Genomic DNA, 21807 nt, shown 5'->3' with positions numbered 1-21807 from the left:
GTAGTATCAGTAATTATCCAACAGAATTATCTAGTAGTATCAGTAATTATGTTTTTTAACTAAGCTCATGCAGACATAGTGCAAACATATTACAAATTTAAACACAGTGCACACATATTACAAATTAAAACATAGTGCAAACATACTCCGACATACTACACATGAAAACATAGTACAGACATATTACAAATTAAACCTAAGGCCGACACATAATGTAGGTTCTGAGTTATTTATTCCTCGTCCACCCTTCGGCCTCGACTGCCACGTCCATCACATAGTTGATAGACAACAGATACCTTGCGAAATACAAATACGAGAAAAAAGATACCCCACATAGTTGGCTGGACCATTGAAAACATTATGCCTTCTTCAATATTTATTTCCGTACGTCAGGTTAGAAAATCAGAAATGTGAGTGCTTCTGCAGCGCCATGTGAAAAACATGGGCTACACAAATGTGCACGTGATAATATTTTGTGAAATGGTTTACTGTATTTGGCATGCAATTAATGAGCCATGTTACAGCGTACTATCATCGTCCATGCACTATTGGGCAATAATCTAGATGCATTATTAACCTATGACGTTAGGTATTTCCCCCACGATTTTGTTAAGGAAGATTTTGAGTGCAAAGAAATGTTCGTGGAGATAAGGTGCCAGTTCACGGGCAGTTGACACTTGCACAGTTGGAGGCTTTAGTTTTGCAAATCTTTAGAAGTACTACGACATTACAAAGTATAGCATATGCCCTTGTATTGTACTCCATCTGTAAAGAAATATAATAGTGTTTAGATCATTACTTTAATGATCTAAACGTTCTTATATTTCTTTACCGATGGAGTACTACTCTCTTCATTCTTAAATATAATTATTTTCAAATTTTCACTATAAACATATATGAATGTATACATGCATATTTTAGGGTGTAGATTCACTCAGCTTGCTTCGTATGTAATATCTAGTGAAACCTTTAAAAAAATATTTAAGAACGAGGGAGTATGAAATATCCCACCATTGTCGTTTCCTCCTATATATATCCTCCTCGGTCACCTCTACATGCATCTAAACCACACCACACAACACCATGAGTTTGCTGTCTTATGTCAAGCACCTCAGACGCCTGTACCATCACGCTGCCAACATCCTCGTCCTTCCAATTGTCGCTACAACCACACCCGTAGCTGGCATCCCAACAAAATTTGCACCATGGCTCACCGCTGCACCCGACAATGTGCCCCAACCTAGAGCTATTTGTCATGTCCACCTACTCCTTGCCGTTGTTCTACTGATCATCACGGCTACTGTCTACATTTCACTCCGGCGTAGAGCAGTATACCTTGTTGACTATGCTTGCTTCCGACCAAGCTCCAACTTAAGATTAACAAAGGCAACCTTCCTCGAGCATGCATATCTCTCGCCTCTGTTCGATGATTCTACTGTCAACTTCATTGCTACAATTCTTGAGCGCTCAGGCATTAGCGATCAGACATATGTCCCGCCTGCAATTCACTATATAGAGCCATATTGTGGGCTTGATGAAGCACGTTTTGAAGCAGAGTTGGTGGTCTTCTCAGTAATCGATGACCTTTTCTCCAAGACATGCATCAACCGCGACGTCATTGGTGCTCTCATCACCAACTGTAGTGCATTTAGCCCGGTACCATCCATGGCCGACATGATTGTGAACAGATACAAGTTGCGAGGTGATCTTCGTGTCATCAACCTCTCTGGGATGGCATGCTCTGCAGCAGTGACCTCAGTGGGGCTCGCAAGCAACATGTTGCAGGTCATGCCTTGGGGGTCGCACGTGTTGGTGGTGTCAACGGAGACCATTGGGCCATCTTACTATACGGGAAATAAGCGCTCCATGCAATTGGTTAACATCTTGTTCCGCATAGGCGGTGCTGCCAAGTTGTTGTCGACTTCTAGGTCCAAGGCTCGGTTTCGGCTTGGGCATTTCACGCGGACGATCACTGCGGCAAACAACGCTGCTTACAGGTGTGTTTATCAAGAGGAAGATGACAAGGGCAACCCAGGGATTACTCTTTCTAAGGACCTTATGGATGTTGCTAAGGACGCTCTCAAGGTCAATATCATGACAACCGGGCCTCTGGTCCTACCAACATTGGAGTTACTCAAGTTTTTGTTCTTCTGTGTGGCAAAGAAGGTGATCTGTTGGTGAAAGATCAAACCATACATCCCCAATTTCTGTGTTGCATTTGAGCATTTCTGCATCCATGTCGGTGGACCAGCGGTAATCACCTCAGTACAACGAGGTCTTAATCTATCCGACAAGCATGTTGAGCCATCGAGGATGACGTTGCATCGATTTGGAAATCAGTCGACCTCGTCGGTGTGGTATGATTTATCATACATCGAGGCCAAAGGTCGGATGAAGAGAGGCAACAGGGTGTGGATGATCGGATTCGGTGCAGGGTACGAGTGCAACACTGTTGGGTGGGTGTGCATAGAACCATCTTCACGTGTGGATGGACCCTGGGCTAGCTGCATCCATCGTTACCCAATGGACGTCTCCAAGAGTGCTTAAATCCTGAGGATAATTACATCTATTGGTTGGTAAAAATCCAATAATAAGGACAACACTATTGGATGTCCAATACATCTTCTGAGTTTTCCAAAACAATGGTAATTTATAAATATACTATGTGCCATCCATGTCAAAATACAGTGCATTTAAATTTGCCCCAAGTCAAATGTTGTAAATTTTGACCAAGTTTGTACAAAATGATAAGAACATTTACAATATATATAAACCCTAAACCCATATATATATATATATATATATATATATATATATATATATATATATATATATATATATATATATATATATAATATACTATCCTGCAATATATTTCATAATGAATTTAAGGGTGTTGATTTGATATTATAATTAATATTTTCTTCTAAGGATTTGACCATGATTTATTAAGTTTGACTTAAAAAAAAACTAATATGCCCCACATTATGGCAGAGTAGTATGATACAGTATGAGAATTTAAAAACAAAAAGGCGACTAGTTGCGAACATTGCAAAATAAAAAAGGTTGTGTATACAAAATTGGCAATATTAATCAACCTTGTTAGGTTACTATACTGACAGTATATAAACTTGTCATGTGCATTCAGTTTAGTACAAAATCTTGCAAAATGCAACAAACTTGATGAAAACGAGGGCTAATCGTCAACATGATGAAAACAACCAGCTCATTAAATTTTCAATAGTGTCGATAGGGACCGAGAGAGCTGTCTTCGTTTTTGGTGTTCCTTCACAGATCTACGGATTTCACTCTTACACACAAATTTTTACTCTCTTTTGTCTCAAGTGAATTGGCTTCGAGAGCTGTCTTAGTTTTTGGCGTTCCTTCGCAGATCTATGGATTTCAGTCAACACACAAATGTCTAAGTGAATTGGTTTCAAGAGCATTTCAGTACTTTTTGGGAACTTTCACTTTCAACCCAATTCACCTGCTACATGCCGTTCACATCCAGTCACTGGTGACAGTGATGGGTAATTTTCTCCCAACTTCAATGAAGCTTCATAAAAAAATTAAAATATCTCAGATTTTAGTTTTTTCAGAGCAGCATATCATGAAGCTACCTCATTTGGCTTGTTTTTTCTGAAGCAAAGCTGAAATTTAAATAGCATAGCAGTCTCAAACACGCTCTCATTCTGAGAAGCACCCCCACCCCGCGTCTGCTGGTACGGAAGACATTGGATAGCACAGACCCAAGGTACCATAAGTGAGTATATCTGAAGCAGTGGAATCTAGATGAGCATTTTACGAGTTGGCAAATGAATTGCATTTTTCCCAAATAGTTCGTTGGTTGGTGATTTTCCCTTTGTTTTTGGCATCATTAGCATTCATTTATCAGACATCTGTAATGCAACTACACAAGGTAAAGCACGTCCGTAAAAATGCAATCATCTTCAATAAAGCAGCAGCAGAACCCACAAGTTACCATGACCAGGCAAATGTACATTACTCAGCGAAAGAGCAGCTGAGTTTGATACGACACGATGCCAAACATTAAAAAGAAAACATAGTAAATCATTTTTTTTCCTTCGACACGTCACCAACCGACAAACCCCAAGCTAGATTATTCACTGCATATATCATGCGGTACGCCAAGCGGATAGATGCAAAGCCCACAGGAGCAAACTTAGTCCCAGACGACCAAAATAACAACATATCAGGGTGGGCTTAGAAACCCTGCTCGACCAGGTAGTCGCCAAGCCTCTCCACGACCAAATTGCACTGGCCAGGAGTCATGGGCTCATCGTAGATACCAAGAATCAGGGCCATGCCCGTCTTCTTGATAGTAATGCCACCGGTGCCCTGTAAGAAACATCACGGGAAACATGTAAGAACCTGCTCTTCCTCTTCAGCAAAAAAAGGAAATCAACTGCTTGTCTACTCTCTGGTTCCAGTTATAGAAGTAACTTCATTCGGATTTGTGCAACTTAACTGAAATGAATTATGCGGGTAATGACTACCAACTCCTCCTTGTGGGGAATATCAGCAAATAAGTATCACCATTCAGTAGACTGGAATCACACTAATGACAATCTAGCAGCTGAACCACTAATAGATGGTATGCATGCAGGGAAATATAGAGCAACTACAAGTACTTTAGTCTACACAATACAACCACTAATAGATGGTATGCATGCAGGGAAAGATAGAGCAACTACAAGTCCTTTAGTCTACACAATACAGGGTAAGGAAAAGTGCAGGTACGAGCTAGTAATAAATTAGCGGCTTGTACATGCTATGGTGTCACAATTTTTTATCAACCAACACGAGTTGTCCTGTTTATAATGGATGATGCGTGAGAGCATTCATCTGATGAACGCGCTTGCATTAATTGGGGGGTACAGCGGCATAGTAGCTCCTACAATGAGGTTTAGTAACATATTATTCATAAAACAACCGGTACCAACAGAATAAATTAATTCAGTTTGCTGGGCAAAGCTAACATGAATGTTAAGAGAAGTCACAAAGCGTTGATGGTTCACAGGCAGTTTCTTTGAAAAGAAATGTACCTTCTTTCCTCGGATGACAACCCCAGGTTCACCTTGGATGACCATGTATTTTGTGCCTCCAAGGAAAAGACCAGTTGGTGCAAGATGTCCGGGTTCGTCAAAGTCCTTAATGATGCCAGCAATCTCCTCAGGCTTGAACTGCAGCATCCAGAAGCAGAACACAAGGGAAAGCTCAGATAGGGCAGGCAAAAAAATATATATAACTGTCATAACAAACACATTGTGAACATAAAAACATGGGACTCCCGCCACACATCACGATAGGCTTTCATGGTGAATTGAGGTGCCTTCTGAAACAAGAGTATAGTTACTACCAGCACCATACAGTACAAGGATATGACACGGCGTGATTTAACCAGCAGTCAAAGTGAACCTAAGGCAATGCTAGATCATTTTTTCAACAATAATTTTCGCAGCTAAGCACCTAAAGGAGGACAATCGAACAACACGAGGCACGGCAACACAAATTCATGGCCAAAAAGGACACACGATTCGATAAATCGACAACGTGAGAGCGTTTCTCGTCCAGCAAAAGCAGCAGCTACACGGACTATGAGATTTAAAAGTGCCCCAACACTAGGCTACTGTATTGCCGATGCTTCTATGAACTACCCTGATCGCAAGTTGAGTTGGATCACCCGGCAAGGCAACGAATCCGATTCCACCATCTACATACGTATCGTTCAACTCACAAGACACACCGTATAATTCACATCAACACCCGCTCCCAGCGCAGGGGAATCAACATCCCAACGAGAGTCCAGCAGCAGCAGCCAGGCAAGCTACGAGATCCGCGGCTCGGGTCGGCCGAGATCCGGATCTCCCCCGCCCCCGGCCCGATCCGGGCGCGGGGGGGCAGATCGCGCGCGGATCTAGGGCGGGGCGGGTCGATCGGAGGAGAAACGAAACGGGGTAGACCGGCGGATAACCTGGGGGAAGTTGGGGGACTGGGCCCAGACGCTGCCGTCGTGGCCGAGGATGGCGGCGGAGGTGAGGTGCTGGCCGTCGATCTCGCAGCACAGGTGGTCGTCGACGTACGTCTGCCACGACATCCTCGGTCGCCTCCCGCTCCTCCTCCTCCCCCTTCTCCGGCGACGACTACTCTCGGCTGCGTGGAGCGCACGCGGTCTCGGCTGGGGATGCTTTGCTTGGACCTGGATGTGCCTGGCTTTGACGGCTGGCTGGGATGGGGTGGGGGTCGGGGTCGGGGTGGGGAATATATCGGTTGCGTGCGGGTGCGCGTGCGCGTGCGTGGGAGGGAGGTCCGGGGTAGAAAAACCCTACTTTTTCGTTTTGCCTTTAACGTTTCTAGAAACGGCAAACAATTATTGCTGATTTTTATGGTGGTGAGAGAATGTGAGGTGTGTGATTTTTATTTTTATTTTTATTTTTTATATTGAGGGATTTAATGTATGGATATTTGAAATTTGGTTCTATTGGTTACATGTCACCGGAGACGCTAATTGTGGGTTGTGGTGGTGAGTGAAACTCGGCGGTAGCGGAAGAGATCGTTAAGCTGAAGCATGCGAAGGAGCGAGGTGGGCGATGGGTCGCGGGTAGGCGGAGTTTGATGGATGCTCATAGAGGATGCAGGAGAAAGGACTATAGGTGATGAAGAGCAGCGTCGGAAAGAAGAAGAAGAGTATAAGGGTTGCAGGCAAACACAGAGATGAACATCACCTCCAAGAACAATCATTTTCTCCTAGCCTCGTTTCCTCCACCGTCTCTCTGTTTCATTCGCCTTCCTTTCTTCTTCCTTTACTAAGCCCCCTCCCCCTCCCCCTCTCCCTCTCCCTCTCTCTCATGATCCAGCAGCCATGCCATCAGGGGGTGAGGCAGAGGGTCCTCGTGTTCCTTAGTAGCTATAGGTTTAGGAGATGTGTCCCCGATGGATGTTTTTGGATCTTATCCCTTTCCGATTAAACCAATTATGGTTATCTTCGTCCTCCTTCCTTTCATCTCATCCATGGTAGATGGGATTGAGGACCCGAGAGGGCTTCAAGGGAGCAAACCTGAGGCCTTTGTTGGGCTACAACTAGCGTCCTCTCGGATCTTTATGTTGTAGTCTCCTTCCGCGCAAGCTAGTCACCATGGAGGTGGTAGTAATTTCGTTGAAGGATTGGTATTGTTGGTCCATTTTCTTTCTTATTTCTTATCTGGTTTTCAGTCTGGACCAGGATCTCCAAGTTCTATGCTTCCAAGGCCACCTTGGTGGTGAGGGAGATGGACATAATGATTGGGTCCAGGCACAACATCGACGGCTCTCGCGAAGAGAACTTTACGTGTGCACTCACGGTCGACTGCTAATCATCTTTGTTTCGCATCAAATCTTTTGGCGGGATGGCAGCATTGTGTGTGAGGGAGGGAGGTCCTCACAAATCCTCCTTTTTCATTTTGCCTTTTACCTTTCTAAAATGGAAAAGAATTATTATTGATTTTTGGGATGGTGAGGGAATGGAAGGCGCGTGATTTTTTCTTTTTCTTTTTATTGAGAATTTTACCGTGCGAATGTTAAATTCCAGTCATACTCTCGGTTTGACGCCATATGAGACGACGATGGTGGGTTATGATGGATTGGTGGTGACAGATCTCGACGACAACATAATGAGGGCATTGAAGTGTCGAAGGAGCAAAGTGCTCGACGGGTCCGGGTAGATGAAATTTGGTGGATGCCTAAGGAGGAGGCATGAGAAAGGAGTTTAGGGCTGCGATACAAGAAGGAGAACAAAAGAAGTGGGTGAGGAAAAGCATTGTCGGGGAGAAGGAGATTAGAAGAGTCGCGCACGAAGATAGGGGACGAAGGTCACCTCCAAAAACAATCATTTTGGCTTACAATAGTTTTCTTTTGACGGGTTAAAATAACTTTAGGTCGGTTTTGATATTCCATTGTGTTTATTACCAACGTGTTGTGGAGTCTATTCGGGGTTCATTTCTTTATTGTTACGGTCAAAGAAGGTTGGTGGTGCCAAGATGGGCATGTGGCATTGAGGAGCTCGATTAGTGTACTAGTATTTGTGTTATTTAACAGTCAGCACGTAAACGAAACCCTTAACGTATGGTTGTTCACAAGGAATCCATGCATTTCATAATGTCTTGTATGTTCATGGGATGGTAGTCGTAGACACGTAGTTTCGTCATGAATCATAGCTTTGGACGGAGTTGAACAAGTCAGTAATGATAGTTTTGGTTAAAGGTGATGATGAATAATCAACTATTACGAAGAATTTGGAAACATACCAGGTGTTGCTCGCTAAATATCATCCAAAATGGAACAGTGGCATGATTTTCGACGAACATAACATGTCATTGAATAGAATTTGCCAATATTTAGATGGATAGAAGATAAGTTGCTAAATATCTTATCAGAAGGACAAGTATAGGGCCACCCAACAATTTGACATGACAGTGGCAACATGTGGGGCATGGGCAGCAACTTTTTCGAATAGTTCTCATTGGCGAGTTAGAGACAAGTGTGATAGTTTTAGGTTGGTGTCGGGCCAACAGTTGATGGATCAAAAAATAAATTTATGTATAACGACTTCCTCTGTAAACTAATATAAGACGTTATAGAACACTACAGAAGTGGTATTAATTAAGTCGAAGAAAAAGAAGCCATGATCGAAGAACCACTCATGACAAGTGGCAACAGGGTGTCGCAAGGGGTGGCTATCATCAGAGAAGAAGAGAGGAAAAACAAACCCAAACCATTTGCTTTGGGGATTTGTCGGTGACCCCACTCATGACGAATCCAGATCCTAAATTAAGATCCGATCAGGCCATCCTCATTCCGATGGCGACAGGAGGAAACTTGCAGGGCTGGAGCACCGATTTTGCTGTCCGAACTCGGCTTCACTTTCCCCCCAACAGATTCGGTGCCCAACTCAAGAAAAAAATCATTCCGGGCGCTGCCATCCACACAGGAAAATTCTAAGGAGCATTTTCTGTGGGGACTGTCTGATTTCGCTAATCCCGAAACTCTGTATATATATACTTTAAAATATGCTTATATACATTTATATTTATTTATATTGATTGAAATCTCTAAATATACTTCCTCTGTCCGGAAGTACTTGTCCGAGGAATCGATGGAAAATTCTAAAGAGCTTTTTCCTATGGAAACAGTCTGATTTCGCTAATCTCGAAACGCCGCAACTTATCTCATTTCACCAATCTTGAAACCCCGAACTAGTCTTCAGCAGAAGTTGTATAGCCTTGCAAGCTTAAACAGTTACTACTTTATTAAAAGAAAAACAGAGGTCCTGGTCCTGCAGAAACTTACACAAGGGCAGTCAGGCAAGCACAAGATGCAGAACCAGCCCCCAACAACGATGTATGCACGGAGCAAGGCCCAAACGAACTGGATCCGACACAACAACGTGAGAACACATGACAAAGACGATGAGCAGAGCAGCACATTTACAAAGATCTTCCGGCAGAGGAATCGATCGCCTCGGCTCCACGTCGACGAACCACTTGAGATCGGGACCGGTACGGCGCTAGGATGCACGCTGGTCGGCATGCGAGGGCGAGTCGCCGCCAGATCGCATCGGGGAAGGAAGTAGGCATGACAGCATCTTCTTCATCATTGGCCCTCATGGGGTGGCCTTGTGAGAAGGCGAGCTGGCATCCTCCCTGATAACGCCTGGCAAACCAGAGCCATCTTCAGATTGCGGTACCACGTCCACCGATGGAGATGATGATGTTGTTGCTGCTGCTGCTCCAACGACCTTCGTACTGAATTCTTGAACCACCTGCCATTATCAGGGCCACCGAGAATATAAGTATTTTTCGACGGGTACTGATTTAATTTAAACCATCTTCTACCAATGGACCAACATGGGCATATGAGGAGCTGCCTATCGTTCAAGACCACTTCCGAAACTCGGAGTTCTACAGTGATCACACCGCTGGAAAGTAGATAATTCATACAGTATTTAATTCGTTCTATAATTAGTGGGCTGGATTAGGTCCACTGGGAGTGAGTTTGGTCCACAGCCACATTATATAAATTTAGTGCAGCTATATGATAAAAGTGGCTAATATGTCACAATCCAAGCAGTTTACAGGTAGCAGCATTGATTTACAGATAGGATATGAGTTCCATGTTTAATCATCTTCAAATGATCAAACCAGAAAAGTATCACTTTTTTTACATATGGCAGATAGGCTACAGGTGATCGGTCCAGGTGCAAAGAGTTAGAACAAACATATTTCCTGGCAGCGATGTTCCCTCTGTGCTTGATTGAAGCCTGTTTAATTAATCCTTAACAAAGGTCTGCAAGTGCCAAATGATGGAAGAGGGCGCTAAAGTGCAACATATATTTTTCAGTTAGTTATCAGCTATCACCAGCTATATGTTGACTGCTAACTACCTATCACGGGTAACTTATGTCGATCTGTATATAATAGTGAAGGCCTGAGGGACAAATGTATATGGAACTTATTACATCCAAGAAACAACACAACTGGAGAGCAACAAAACCAAATATTGACACTTCAATGAGTTGGTAATCTCAGAAATGAGTTAGGAAATGTCCAGTACCTTTCTCTGGGAACGGGTCAGCAGCACTCGAGCCCTTTTAGATCTCACATGCTCAAATGCTGTGGTAGGTGTCATATTCTTGTACTTCACCTGATAAAAATCAAGCATAAAAAATTCCAAGAAGCACAATACAAAATTAATTCCAAATAAATGGTATGCGATAATTTTGTTTAAAGATTCTAAATAGCTAGCAATAGTTCGGATTATCGCCTGGAAAGCGTGAAGACCGTGATTTTAGCGAATAGTTCGCTGTTGCTTTTTTATTATAGCCGTGAAGGCGGGAAAACCACAAATTTACATTGCCTACTATGAATCTTTAAGTTTTTACCTGAATTTTTGACACGTTAGTTTCTCTAAAAGAAGAATAAGCAACTTACCAGATAGCACAAGACAATCGTTGTACTCCGTCCCCTTCCAGCTTTGCAGTGAATATATGTCATCCTCCCATGAGATGCGTTTCCTGATTAAGCATGAAAAGTTAGCATTGAAAATCTAAATATCTAACAGAAAGCGATGTTCTGCATGGCCAGTAACTTCATCATCGATTCTGTATAACCAGCAAAAAAAAAAAACTTAGTTAATAAGAATTAATTTGGACAAATTCTGATGCTCACTTACTATGAATGAAATCAACAGCTTGACTAATATCCACAAGTGATGGAGCAAACATGTAATCTCTTGTAGGAATAACAAGGTGATCAATCCCACGCGACTGTAAATTTTTAACAGATGAGCACTTATGTCATAAGGAATGTCAGTTGGTCATGACTTCCATTGCAACCATTATGATCAGAGTGTGGACATAAATTTCGTGCACTTATAAAGGGTTAAAGGCTCTGTACAATGATATCCATCTTCTACACATATAATTATTTGCGAGTTACTTGCCTTATATACTGATGATGGTACTAACGTCTCAAATGGTTCATTCAGGGTTACAACACCATGTACTCCAAGCTTCTGCAAGCGTGGAACATCCCTACGGAATGGAACAGCTCCAAGCAAAACGAACTGGTAAAGAGGACAATGTTTAGATCAATGAGATTTATTCATCTTATCCTTATCAGTTAGAATATTTTAAAGAGCACAGAAACTAGTAATAGGCTTCAATCTCATTAAAATGAAATAATTACTCAAACAGAAGGATTGCATTACAATTCACTATCACATAATGCAAAACTAAAGACAGATGTGAGTACATCAAAATCTTGATATCCACACCCATGGAAAAAAGTAGACAGAACCAGCAACTGATCCGCTATAAATACCATGATCATCATCACAATAATCAGTGTGCGGATGGGGAAACTAGCACCATGTAGAAACTTGACTAAAACTGATAATAAACAGCGATCCGTAAATGTACTTGCAAATGAGAAACTGTAAATGTGCCATATACATTAACTTAAGCCAGTCAAGATTTGGAAGTTAGAACGCATGTTTCTCACTTCACCACTGTTGCAAAACGACCATTAACACCAATAGGTCTGTTTCTGGTCTGTCTTATGAACTATGATTTCTGTTAATTCCTGCTTTAAGAGAAAAAAAATGCATCAAACAGGCCTAAACGTCTGGTCAGTGTAGCTGTAAACAAACATTTGTGATTTAGGTACTAGTAGCAATGATAAAGTCAATACACCATGAGTCTGTTAAATTGTCGGGAAACATCAAGCTAGAATCACAAATAGTGTAACTCTTTAATTTCTGACAGTGACCGAAACAACATCTTTTGGAGAGCACCCAAACATCCTCTCCCTTCTGAAAATTACAGACCCCCCCCCCCCCCCAGGTTGTACCAATCACCTCAAAGATCCCAAGTGCCAGCATTCAAAATATTACATGATGCTAGTTGCTACCAACAAAGAAACATAGTAGTTGCTAATTCTGACAGCCCCACGGATGACCACATTTCAGACGAATGTTTATTCTCACTCCAAATAATGCATTCTAATTCTAATTCAACACAGATGCTATTATTTGTAAACTACAACAAAATGATAACGCATTTGCATCTAAAAGTTCACAGCGATGGCGGAAATTACTTGCTCATCTGACAAATAACCTAGGTAGTCTCTGAGTCTTGTCTCGCCCGGGATCAAGGCTGCTGGAAAGGCGGTCTATGGTGGTGGGAGCACACGCACCTGATCGACCTCGTCCCACCACCGGAACTCGGCCTGGACCTTGCTCCTCACCACGTTGTAGAGCAGCGTCGGGTAGAAGAGCGCCCTCGCGGCAGCGCCCACCGCCGCCTCCTTCGCCTTCCTCCGAGCCCCCGCCCCCGCCCCGCGGTGCAGGCCGGCTGACTCCGCCGCGGCCATGGAGAATCGGCGTTCCTCGGCCGTGCGAACGACGGCCGGATTAGTTGCCACTCGAGATTCGCAGGGGAGGTCTCTGTCTCGGCGACTTCGAACGAGCTGCCTTCTCTGGGTTTTTTTTTCCAAGAGAAGAACAACTGGGATGGAATTGGGCCGTGCTGCGAGCGCCAGCCCACAGGCACGAAATGTCGGCTTGCATGTGCCCGGCCAAACCTGGCCAAACGGGCCGGCCCGACTGCCCGCAGGCCAGGCACCGAGGCACGACATGGGCCGGGCCTGGCACGGGCTAATCGTGCTTGGGCCAGGCACGAGCACGCCGTGGGCCATGCCCGGGCTGCCACCCCAAGCCCGCGTGCCGACACGATTAGGGAGCGATGGGGGAGCCGGGGGGGGGGGGGGGGGGGAGTGGGCGTGCGGCGCGACGCGGCCAACTGGCGCGAGCCACGAGAGGCGGGAAAGGGCGGGAGCGGGGGCGGGAAAAAGGCGGGCGAGGGGCCGGACCGGCGGGATTTTTTTCAATAAAATCGGACAGCGTGCTGCGGGCCTAGCATGCCGCGGGTCGGTCCGATTAGGCCACGTGTCGTGCTTGGGCCTGGACCCGGACATGCGGGCCGGCATGGCACGACCCGTATATTAATCGTGCTCAGGCGGACCGTGTCGTGTCCGGCACAATTACGACGGATCGGACCGTGCCGTGCCGGGCCGGCACGTGACGCGATAAATTGGACGAGCCCACCATGGAACAAGGCCAATCCCGAGAGCCGGGCCTTAAGGTCGGACACAACACGACACTTTTAATTGCGAGGTTGCCACCGACGCGTAGCTATGGGTGCGTTTGGTTATGTTGCGTAGCTAGGTAATAGCTCGGCTAGCCCATCTAGCCAGCTTACGTTTTGCCAGCCTTGCCTCGGTAACTAGTTTGGTTGATTTATTACTTTATATCAACCTTTGCCAAACGAAGACCATTTGCATGATTGAGTCACCGATTCTCTCACACGAGAAGTTTGTCGTCGGAAGCGAGCCAATCTGGCTCTCGTGCGATTTTCTAGCCCACCCAAGGTAGCTCGTCCACGAAAGCTAGAATATTTTAACAGTTCCAAACACTTAGCCTTGCCCGGCAGGGCTATAACTAATTTTACCGGGTCCAAACGCTCCCTATGTTTTTTCTACATTTTTTAGATTTTCCTGCATTTCCCTTAATGTAGATTTGTATGTGTTTTTTCTGTACAAAAATATTTTGCTATACATTTTTCTTAATAATTTACAATTTTCTGAATTGAAAAACATCTTAGAAGGTTGAAAAGTAATGCGAGCCTGCTCGCATCCGTGTCGTGTCAAGCCCGCTTTATAGCCACATGTCGAGCTAATCCCTGTGCCAGGCCTTTCCATGTACCTAGGTTTTTTGCTACTTGTATGAAAATCACAAAATTAACTTTTGTAATATAATGTACTACCCCGCCTCAAAATAAGTGTCTCTACTTTATACTAGTTGTAGTATTATAAAAGTGTAGTAAGCTTGAGACGCTTATTTTGAAAAGTATGGAGTACTTCTTACAGTTTCGAGCATCCAACATCGTCTTCACCTCCATCCTAGACCCTCTATGAGTCTGGGTGTCGAAGTCGACCCCATCACTCCTGAGAGCACTTCAGGTACATATTGGGTTAAATGTAATCTAGGAGAATAAACCTTTTAAAATTCTAAATTCATTTTAATAATTATGTACTGAAGATAAACAATCTGTAGAGTATATGCATGGATTCTGAATCCATGACAAATAAACTTAAGCATCGTCGGTGCTACTCGGCTCAGCAGCAGCATCAACAACTCCGGCATCGCTTCCAGACAAACGTGTAGTGTGTTTGAGGATGTGCTAACATATCCCTCGTCGTCTGACTCTGAGGAAGACAACCCGAAGGCTAACCCCAATCACTAGCGGAGCGTCGGCGAATCGTTATGACGACAGCAGTGATCGTTTGATGGTCTAAGAATCTCAATGTATTTTTTATTATGTTTGAGATGTTTTGTACTTCTGATGAATTTTTATAATAAATCTGATTCTTTACGTCAAAAACAATGTGTGCGTAAAAAAAAATTTGAGTGACATGCCCACTTGAATTCTATAGAATTATGCCCTTTTGATTTGCCGGATTCTCAAAAATACGACAATAAAAATAATATGAAATTTAAGTGTCATGCACACTTGAACCCTTTAGGATTAATATGGACTGTTTGATGCCACAAAAAGCAAAGGAGCCCTATATATCAAAAACTCAAAAACTCCCATGAATCAAAGGAGCCCCAAATGTTGCCTAGCTCCGGTCCATTACCACTTCCAACTTTTGAGTTTTTAGTTTAGTTTTTACTGTTAAATGTCAGTTCCCTAGAAACTTTCTTCACATCGGTCGATTAAGTATAAGGCACGCAGCCACAAGAATGAAATGATAGGCCATGAGTATGTGACACTCTCATTGAGGTCTCACCAGCACCTCAACAGAGGCAGGGCCAACACGGGCACACAACATTGTCGTTGTCGGAAGAGGTAAGCGGTTGATGATGCGGGCCGGGTGCAAGGCAAGGGTGCGACAATCAGCTCCTGAAATAGATGAGTCTTGTTGGATGATCGAGGCGATATCGACGTGATAAAGGTGACGACTTAATCACTGCGGAGCAGCGAGGCAGCGCGTGTGGCCCTACCATGGGTGGCGGGGGTCGACAATAGAGGAGGGTTGCAAAGGGGGGGGGGGGGCTGAGGGGTAAGAAGCACCACAAATAGGTTGCCCTTGGAGTTAATTTCACGGAAGACATGTGTGTGTGGGCGCGTCGGGAAGGTTGCATGCAAAATTAATTCATTGTTACAAATACTGCATCTAAAAAGAAAACATAGCATGACCGCCATAAAAATGAAGAACAAACTCATAAAAATGCACTGTTAATAATCAACAACATCGACATCCATGATTGGAACGCCTGAGGTGATTAGCCATCACACAATACATGGAATCACAATTACATACAAATGTATCATCTTTATTTAGGTTTATAAGTCCCCCTTAAATTTTGAGTCAAACTTCACCTAAAATTTGAATAATAAATTTTAAATTATGTGTCTAAACAGTATATCATTACGAACTTCTTTCGAATACTAATCCATTATATCATCTCTCAAAATTCGATGGGGCTATTAAACCCAGACAGAGAACTCCACACCTAACCCCCGGAGCAACAAGATTCAATAACCCCACTACTTGAGATGTCGGAATATATTTTCGGTAAAATGTATGGCAGTGTTCGACATATTAAGCTATAAAATCTGATAAATCAAACAAAAATATTAGCGGATATCTAGCAACTTCGTCCGGGTTAATAAGTCCCTCTTGTATTTTCAGTTAAACTTTGACTAACAAAATATAGTTATACTCCACAAAAAATTATACCATCAAAAAGGAATTGAAATACAAAGTCGATGGTATGTTTTTTCTGTCATACTCCCTCTGTCCCAAAATAACTGTCTCAACTTTATAATAGAGCTAGTACAAAGTTGTACTAAGCTTAAGACACTTATTTTGGGACGGAGAGAGTATAACTTAATTTTTGATAGTCAAATTTACGATCAAAGTTTGACACAAAATACAAGAGGGATTATAAAATTAAGAAATTTAGAAAGCAAAAATGCCTATAAATCCACAATACGGCCCCAAAATCACGTATGCCTAGGAACACCTCAAGACGTGTCACGTAGGTTTATCTCCTCCAGTGCATCTCGCAATTTTAGCCAGAGTAAACTATGCACGCAGCGCACAATACTGGTAAATTTATTCTGTTTGTTCCATAGATCTTACAACATATGGAATACAGAAACTGAAGTGCATGGTCAGCTTTAGAACGTTGCTCGACCCAAAATTATTGAAATAATCTTAAACTGCCAAACTAAATGAACAGATAGTATATAAGAATTCAAACTGAAGATGGTGAAGGCACCAAAGAAGAAGAGGAACACAGATAAGCAAAGCTTATTGGGCCGCAGGAGTAGGACTGGGCGGCGCCAGCTCTGGAGGGACTTCCCGAGTGGCACCAAGCATGGAACCGTGTTCCTCATCCTGGTGAGCAACTTTCTTGCGCAACACTTTCTCAAAATCAATCTTTTCCACGGGCTTGGCATTCTCAACAGCGTGTGCCTTGGCTAAGTTGGAATAGTTGGCAGCCGACTCCGCTATAAAAGCAATCTCCTCATCTGTGAGCTTCCTCAGAAATTTCGCAGGGTTTCCACCCCATACCTAAATTGAACAGAGACAGTCAGCAAGAGATCATTTGCTGAGATAAGATAATCAAACAAGGGTTATGCAGTTTTTTGCTTCATCAATGCAAAAAATGCATGCCATACAAGTCACTGGCAGATGCAATTACCCCCCCCCCCCCCCCCCAAGAAAAGCAACATGAAGTATTTTGCACTATCTAATAAAATATCCAAGCCATTTGAATAATGCATGTATCTAAGAAAATGGTTCTTCTCTCAACGCATGCTAATCCAGATTCAGACATACAGTATTTCTTGTAAAGAACAGTTAATTAATTAAACAAGATAAGCGAACGTGTAAGAATCTAAACAATAATGGTAAAGTAAAGCACAACCTCTCCACAAGGGATCCTTGTATTCTGTCTTACAAGGGCTCCGGCAGCAACCATCCCATGCTTTTCTACAACAACACCATCTAACAGGGTTGCTCCCATACCAACAAAAGCTTCATCCTCAACAGTGCATCCTTGTAATACAGCACTATGTCCTGCGAAACAAAGTTTGGAACATATATATCATATCAGAATATCAGTAAAAAATCTACACAAGAATGAAGGTCCTACATAACTGTAAACAGGTTTGGTGTCAGATTGGTTTTGGCATATCATATAGTGGACAAGATGAGAGGCAATGGGTACCATTACCAATATCAGAGTTTAAATTTCGAATACAAATGTTAAGTTATAGTGCATATCCTCTGCTAAATGTATGTCATGCTAACACTACTAAGGTTTTGCACAAAAGTTCAATTGCTCAAACCTGTCTTCAAAATTATCGATACTATTGTGTTGGGATAAAAAAACATGGTATCTATCTGGTATATTTGCTTACAGTCCAGAGATCATACTTTAACCATAGAAGTAGGGCTCCAATAACAAAATATTTGTGAATATCAATGAAAAAGTAGTACCCCGATAAAGACCAATAACAATTTTACTAGACTAGACTTTGGTCTAAGCATATAATGAACAATTAAACATCACGAGACTGTGGAATAAAGCAGTGGTTAAAACAAGAACCAGAAGGTATATCTATATTTACCTACTGTGACATTGTCTCCAATGATGGTTGGAAAGACTTTCCCACTTAGATTAGATTTTGCCACATGCACAACAGAATTGTCCTGTATATTGGTCCCAGATCCAACTCGAACGTTATTTGCATCACCTGAAATCAAGTATATTGATTTAGCAAAGAAGACGATAATGAGGCTCACTGGAAAACTGAGCACAAACCTCTTAAGACGCATCCGTACCAAATTGAAGACCCTTTTCCAACTTCAACATCACCAATAAGGGATGCACTTGGAGCGACAAATGCCTCTTTGTGAACATGAGGGGCTTTGTCAAAGATGTTCATAAGTGTGCGATGCCTTGAAACTGGATAGTCCAAAACAAAATCATGTTAGCACTTTGATAGGTGTAGTTGCTGACAACAGCACAAACAATTATAATGTATGCCAACATAAAACATGGCAATAATAATTAGATGCAGTGCACAACATAAGCAGCATCCTGCAGATAACGGTGCAGAAGATCAAGTGATGAGAAAGTGTCATCTGCCACTTGACAGCCACAGAAAGCTAATATGCAGATAAAGAAAAACTTACAGATGGATACACATTTTATCCAGCTACAAAGTGTGACATGAAGAGGGAATACAAATTCATGAGCTTCATCAGGGATTCAGTGGTCAAACAAGATAGAGTCAATGCAAGTAAAATGCCAATGTCTTCTTTTTTCATTGAAATGTGACACACCTAGATATCATTCAGGAGATGCGCGATCAAAATGCTAACACAGGATTAATAAGCTTACAAACATACAGAAACAATCACGCCGAAAATGACAAAGATAACATCATCAGATGTATACAAATAAGGGGTGAACACAACATATGCACATCCAAGGATAATGAGATCGATGAGGAAGAAATGTGCAGAACCAAAAAGGCAGGTTCAGTTAATATGCAATTATAGTATAAATAATTTGGGTAAGATTCAAGTTCTACCAAAGAGTGACCTGTAACCCGTACACTGCCCACAGCCTTAGTTTGGCTTATACTGTACATTAAACATGTTAGCTATTCCAAAACACATCAGTAGATAAACAACACCGTATTTCACAAAATGAAATGAGCAATCATCCTAGAAAGACAGTCGATTTGAATCCGAATCCGTGCAAGACCTTGATGACCTAACAACGCAGAACCCTAGGCCAGCCCCAATCTAATGGGGGCGCACATAACCGTGATATTTCCTGAACCGGACCTAATCCTAATGGGGGCGATCCCGATTTGCTCACTCTTTTGGGGCCGCCCGAGAAGAACAAATCCACGCGATGCCCGGAGTATCTGCAAAACTCGACGACGGGGAGGGGGAGGGGGAGGGGGTGAGGGGATGTGTTTGTGCTTAATTACTCTGCTCGTGGAAGAAGTAGTTCCCTTGGAGGCGGCAGCCGAGGCGGTCGAGGGCCTGACCGGTCTCCCGGATCCAGAACCCCACCGCGTAAGACGCCTTCGCCATCTCTCAGGGCGGCAGCGGCGGCGGGCAAGATCGCAGATGCGGCGGCTGCGGCGCCGGTGGCCTTGCGTCTGTTGGTCCGTCGCCTTGTGAGATCTGGAGGAGAGAGGGGAGCTGAGCCGAGAGCCTGTCAAATGGATGTAAAACTGGGTGAGGTAAAAATGATTATAGGATATATAGAAGATGAAAACAAAATTGGGCATTCAGGTGTCAGTTTTTTTTTTTTTTTTTTTGAAAAGCAATTGAAACATGAGATCCAACGGTGGGAGGCCGGGAGACGGATCTGATGGGCATCACAGTTGATTATAATCATCTGTTTTTTTTCTTTTTTTCTTTTGAACACTTCTAATCATCTGTTGAAGATGCTTAATATGTCTTCAATGTATGTATTATTTTTAAAGTAGTCCTTATATATTCACGTTATGTGTATATGGTTTTTCACGTTTTCTAATATATTTATCGGACTATATTTGTTTGAGAACTTGTTTTTTGCAATGGCGATTTGCTTTAAAATGAAACTAGTCCCAAAGTGATAGATATCCATGGGATTTATAATAAAAACTCTTATGAAGATCATTGGATGTTAAACTTGATTCTTTGCAATAGTTTCGCGATATGAAGATAGTGATATGTGAGTTATGTTGATAAGTAATTATTCTTTTGTAAAAATATTGGTGTTAAGGTTTGTGATTCCCTATACATGCATATGAAGTCAATAATTATGCTATGAAATTACATCCTACTTGTGTTGCATTATTCAGTGTTAGTTATGTTTAATGTTCGCTTACGATGGAATAATTATGCTATGAAATTACATCCTACTTGTGTTGCATTATTCAGTGTTAGTTATGTTTAATGTTCGCTTACGATGGAATAATTATGCTATGAAATTACATCCTACTTGTGTTGCATTATTCGGTGTTAGTTATGTTTAATGTTCGCTTACGATGGTTTTCGTTCCTTGGTTGGGCTCTTCTCAATCTATTTGCTAGCCTTCACTTGTACTAAGTGAGAATATTGCTTGTGCATCCAAATCCTAAACCCAAAGTTGTGTCAAATGAGTCCACCATACCTACCTATATGTGGTATTTCAACGTCGTTCTAAGTAAATTTTCAAGTGCCAACTCTAATGTTTAAAATAAATTTCTGCTTTGTGTGACCGTACCGCTCATGAAGCGACGAGGGATGGCCGGTATCTTCCATGTTAAATAGGTTATTCTCAAGATGAGTGTTTATTCACTTTTCATTGAATGAGAGTATGACGGAATAGGGATGCACAGTCCCGAAATGCAAAGAAAATTTATTTTACGTTGTCAATGAATAAAATCCTTGGAAAGCGTTGGAATGGACGGTACCCGTGGATGCGGTTAGCCATGGAGTGTGAAAGAATGGTTGAAAAATAAATAAAATTTATTTTCAGTTTGGTAACCGCCTATGATTTGTGTAGTGCTAGTGCAACAAAAGACCTTCCAACGGCGCCAGAAACAAGCGTGCTGACGGGAGACTATTCATGTCTTGATACTCCTCAGCAACGGCACCAGGAATCCGTCTCCTACGGCTACGCCTTTAGGGACTTCCTTGGCAAATATGCAAAGGATTCCCCCGTGGCCTTGGAGCCTTGCGTTGGTGTTCTCTCGAAGCGGAAAGGGTGATGTAGCACAGCGGCGGTAAGTATTTCCCTCAGTTTTGAGAACCAAGGTATCGATCCAGTGAAGGAATATCACAAGTACATGCACAAACACAAAGAGCTTGCACCCAACGCTATGAAGGGGTTGTCAATCCCTTATAGATTGTTTGCCAAGTGAGAACTGAAAGCAACAAAGCAAAGTAAAAGCGAAGGTGGAAACGATAGGTGTGAATAGACCCGGGGGCCGTAGTGTTCACTAGTGGCTTCTCTCATGAAAGCAAGTAGACGGTGGGTGAACGAATTACTGTCGAGCAATTGATAGAACCGCACAAAGTCGTGACGTCATCTATGACAATGATTATATCTATAGGCATCACGTCCAAAACAAGTAGACCGATACTTTCTGCATCTACTACTATTACTCCACACGTCGACCGCTAT

The 21807-nt window shown here is 42.8% G+C and overlaps 3 protein-coding genes and 1 pseudogene across 3 annotated transcripts; 1 reads left to right on the top strand and 3 right to left on the bottom strand.

Moving 5' to 3' along the window:
* Nucleotides 1-1083: 1083 nt before the first annotated feature.
* Nucleotides 1084-2589, top strand: LOC123413178 (annotated as a pseudogene).
* Nucleotides 2590-3929: 1340 nt separating this feature from the next.
* LOC123407596 (profilin-1) lies at nucleotides 3930-6291 on the bottom strand. The gene is made up of 3 exons (XM_045100760.1): nucleotides 5996-6291; nucleotides 5067-5204; nucleotides 3930-4359 (listed from the first exon to the last, which is right to left on the bottom strand). Exons 1-3 carry the CDS (start codon nucleotides 6116-6118, stop codon nucleotides 4225-4227), a joined length of 396 nt encoding a protein of 131 aa, XP_044956695.1. The 5' UTR covers nucleotides 6119-6291; the 3' UTR covers nucleotides 3930-4224.
* A 2902-nt stretch (nucleotides 6292-9193) lies between these two features.
* LOC123411493 (phosphatidylglycerophosphate phosphatase PTPMT2-like) lies at nucleotides 9194-13053 on the bottom strand. Its single transcript, XM_045104451.1, has 6 exons — nucleotides 12750-13053; nucleotides 11497-11619; nucleotides 11227-11320; nucleotides 10986-11068; nucleotides 10609-10698; nucleotides 9194-9817 (listed from the first exon to the last, which is right to left on the bottom strand). Exons 1-6 carry the CDS (start codon nucleotides 12924-12926, stop codon nucleotides 9659-9661), a joined length of 726 nt encoding a protein of 241 aa, XP_044960386.1. The 5' UTR covers nucleotides 12927-13053; the 3' UTR covers nucleotides 9194-9658.
* A 3649-nt stretch (nucleotides 13054-16702) lies between these two features.
* Nucleotides 16703-19885, bottom strand: LOC123407841 (gamma carbonic anhydrase 1, mitochondrial-like). The gene is made up of 5 exons (XM_045101069.1): nucleotides 19637-19885; nucleotides 18454-18597; nucleotides 18260-18385; nucleotides 17554-17705; nucleotides 16703-17198 (listed from the first exon to the last, which is right to left on the bottom strand). Exons 1-5 carry the CDS (start codon nucleotides 19740-19742, stop codon nucleotides 16935-16937), a joined length of 792 nt encoding a protein of 263 aa, XP_044957004.1. The 5' UTR covers nucleotides 19743-19885; the 3' UTR covers nucleotides 16703-16934.
* Nucleotides 19886-21807: the final 1922 nt, after the last annotated feature.

The sequence above is a fragment of the Hordeum vulgare genome, chromosome 7H (assembly GCF_904849725.1).
Source record: "Hordeum vulgare subsp. vulgare chromosome 7H, MorexV3_pseudomolecules_assembly, whole genome shotgun sequence".
Taxonomy (NCBI): domain Eukaryota; kingdom Viridiplantae; phylum Streptophyta; class Magnoliopsida; order Poales; family Poaceae; genus Hordeum; species Hordeum vulgare.
Note: the sequence above shows the minus strand (reverse complement) of the source record. Positions and strands in the feature narration are given on the sequence as shown.

Excerpts from the sequence above, each read along its gene's own strand:
- LOC123407596 (XM_045100760.1), bottom strand. The coding sequence starts at position 6,118 with ATGTCGTGGCAGACGTACGTCGACGACCACCTGTGCTGCGAGATCGAC. Across the intron at positions 5,205-5,995 it reads AGTCCCCCAACTTCCCCCAG|TTCAAGCCTGAGGAGATTGC; the intron begins GTTATCCGCCGG and ends TGGATGCTGCAG. Across the intron at positions 4,360-5,066 it reads TTGTCATCCGAGGAAAGAAG|GGCACCGGTGGCATTACTAT; the intron begins GTACATTTCTTT and ends TGTTTCTTACAG.
- LOC123411493 (XM_045104451.1), bottom strand. The coding sequence starts at position 12,926 with ATGGCCGCGGCGGAGTCAGCCGGCCTGCACCGCGGGGCGGGGGCGGGG. Across the intron at positions 11,620-12,749 it reads GGTGGGACGAGGTCGATCAG|TTCGTTTTGCTTGGAGCTGT; the intron begins GTGCGTGTGCTC and ends CCTCTTTACCAG. Across the intron at positions 9,818-10,608 it reads TGACCCGTTCCCAGAGAAAG|GTGGTTCAAGAATTCAGTAC; the intron begins GTACTGGACATT and ends TGATAATGGCAG.
- LOC123407841 (XM_045101069.1), bottom strand. The coding sequence starts at position 19,742 with ATGGCGAAGGCGTCTTACGCGGTGGGGTTCTGGATCCGGGAGACCGGT. Across the intron at positions 17,706-18,259 it reads TGGAGACAATGTCACAGTAG|GACATAGTGCTGTATTACAA; the intron begins GTAAATATAGAT and ends TTTGTTTCGCAG. Across the intron at positions 17,199-17,553 it reads CAAGGATCCCTTGTGGAGAG|GTATGGGGTGGAAACCCTGC; the intron begins GTTGTGCTTTAC and ends TGTTCAATTTAG.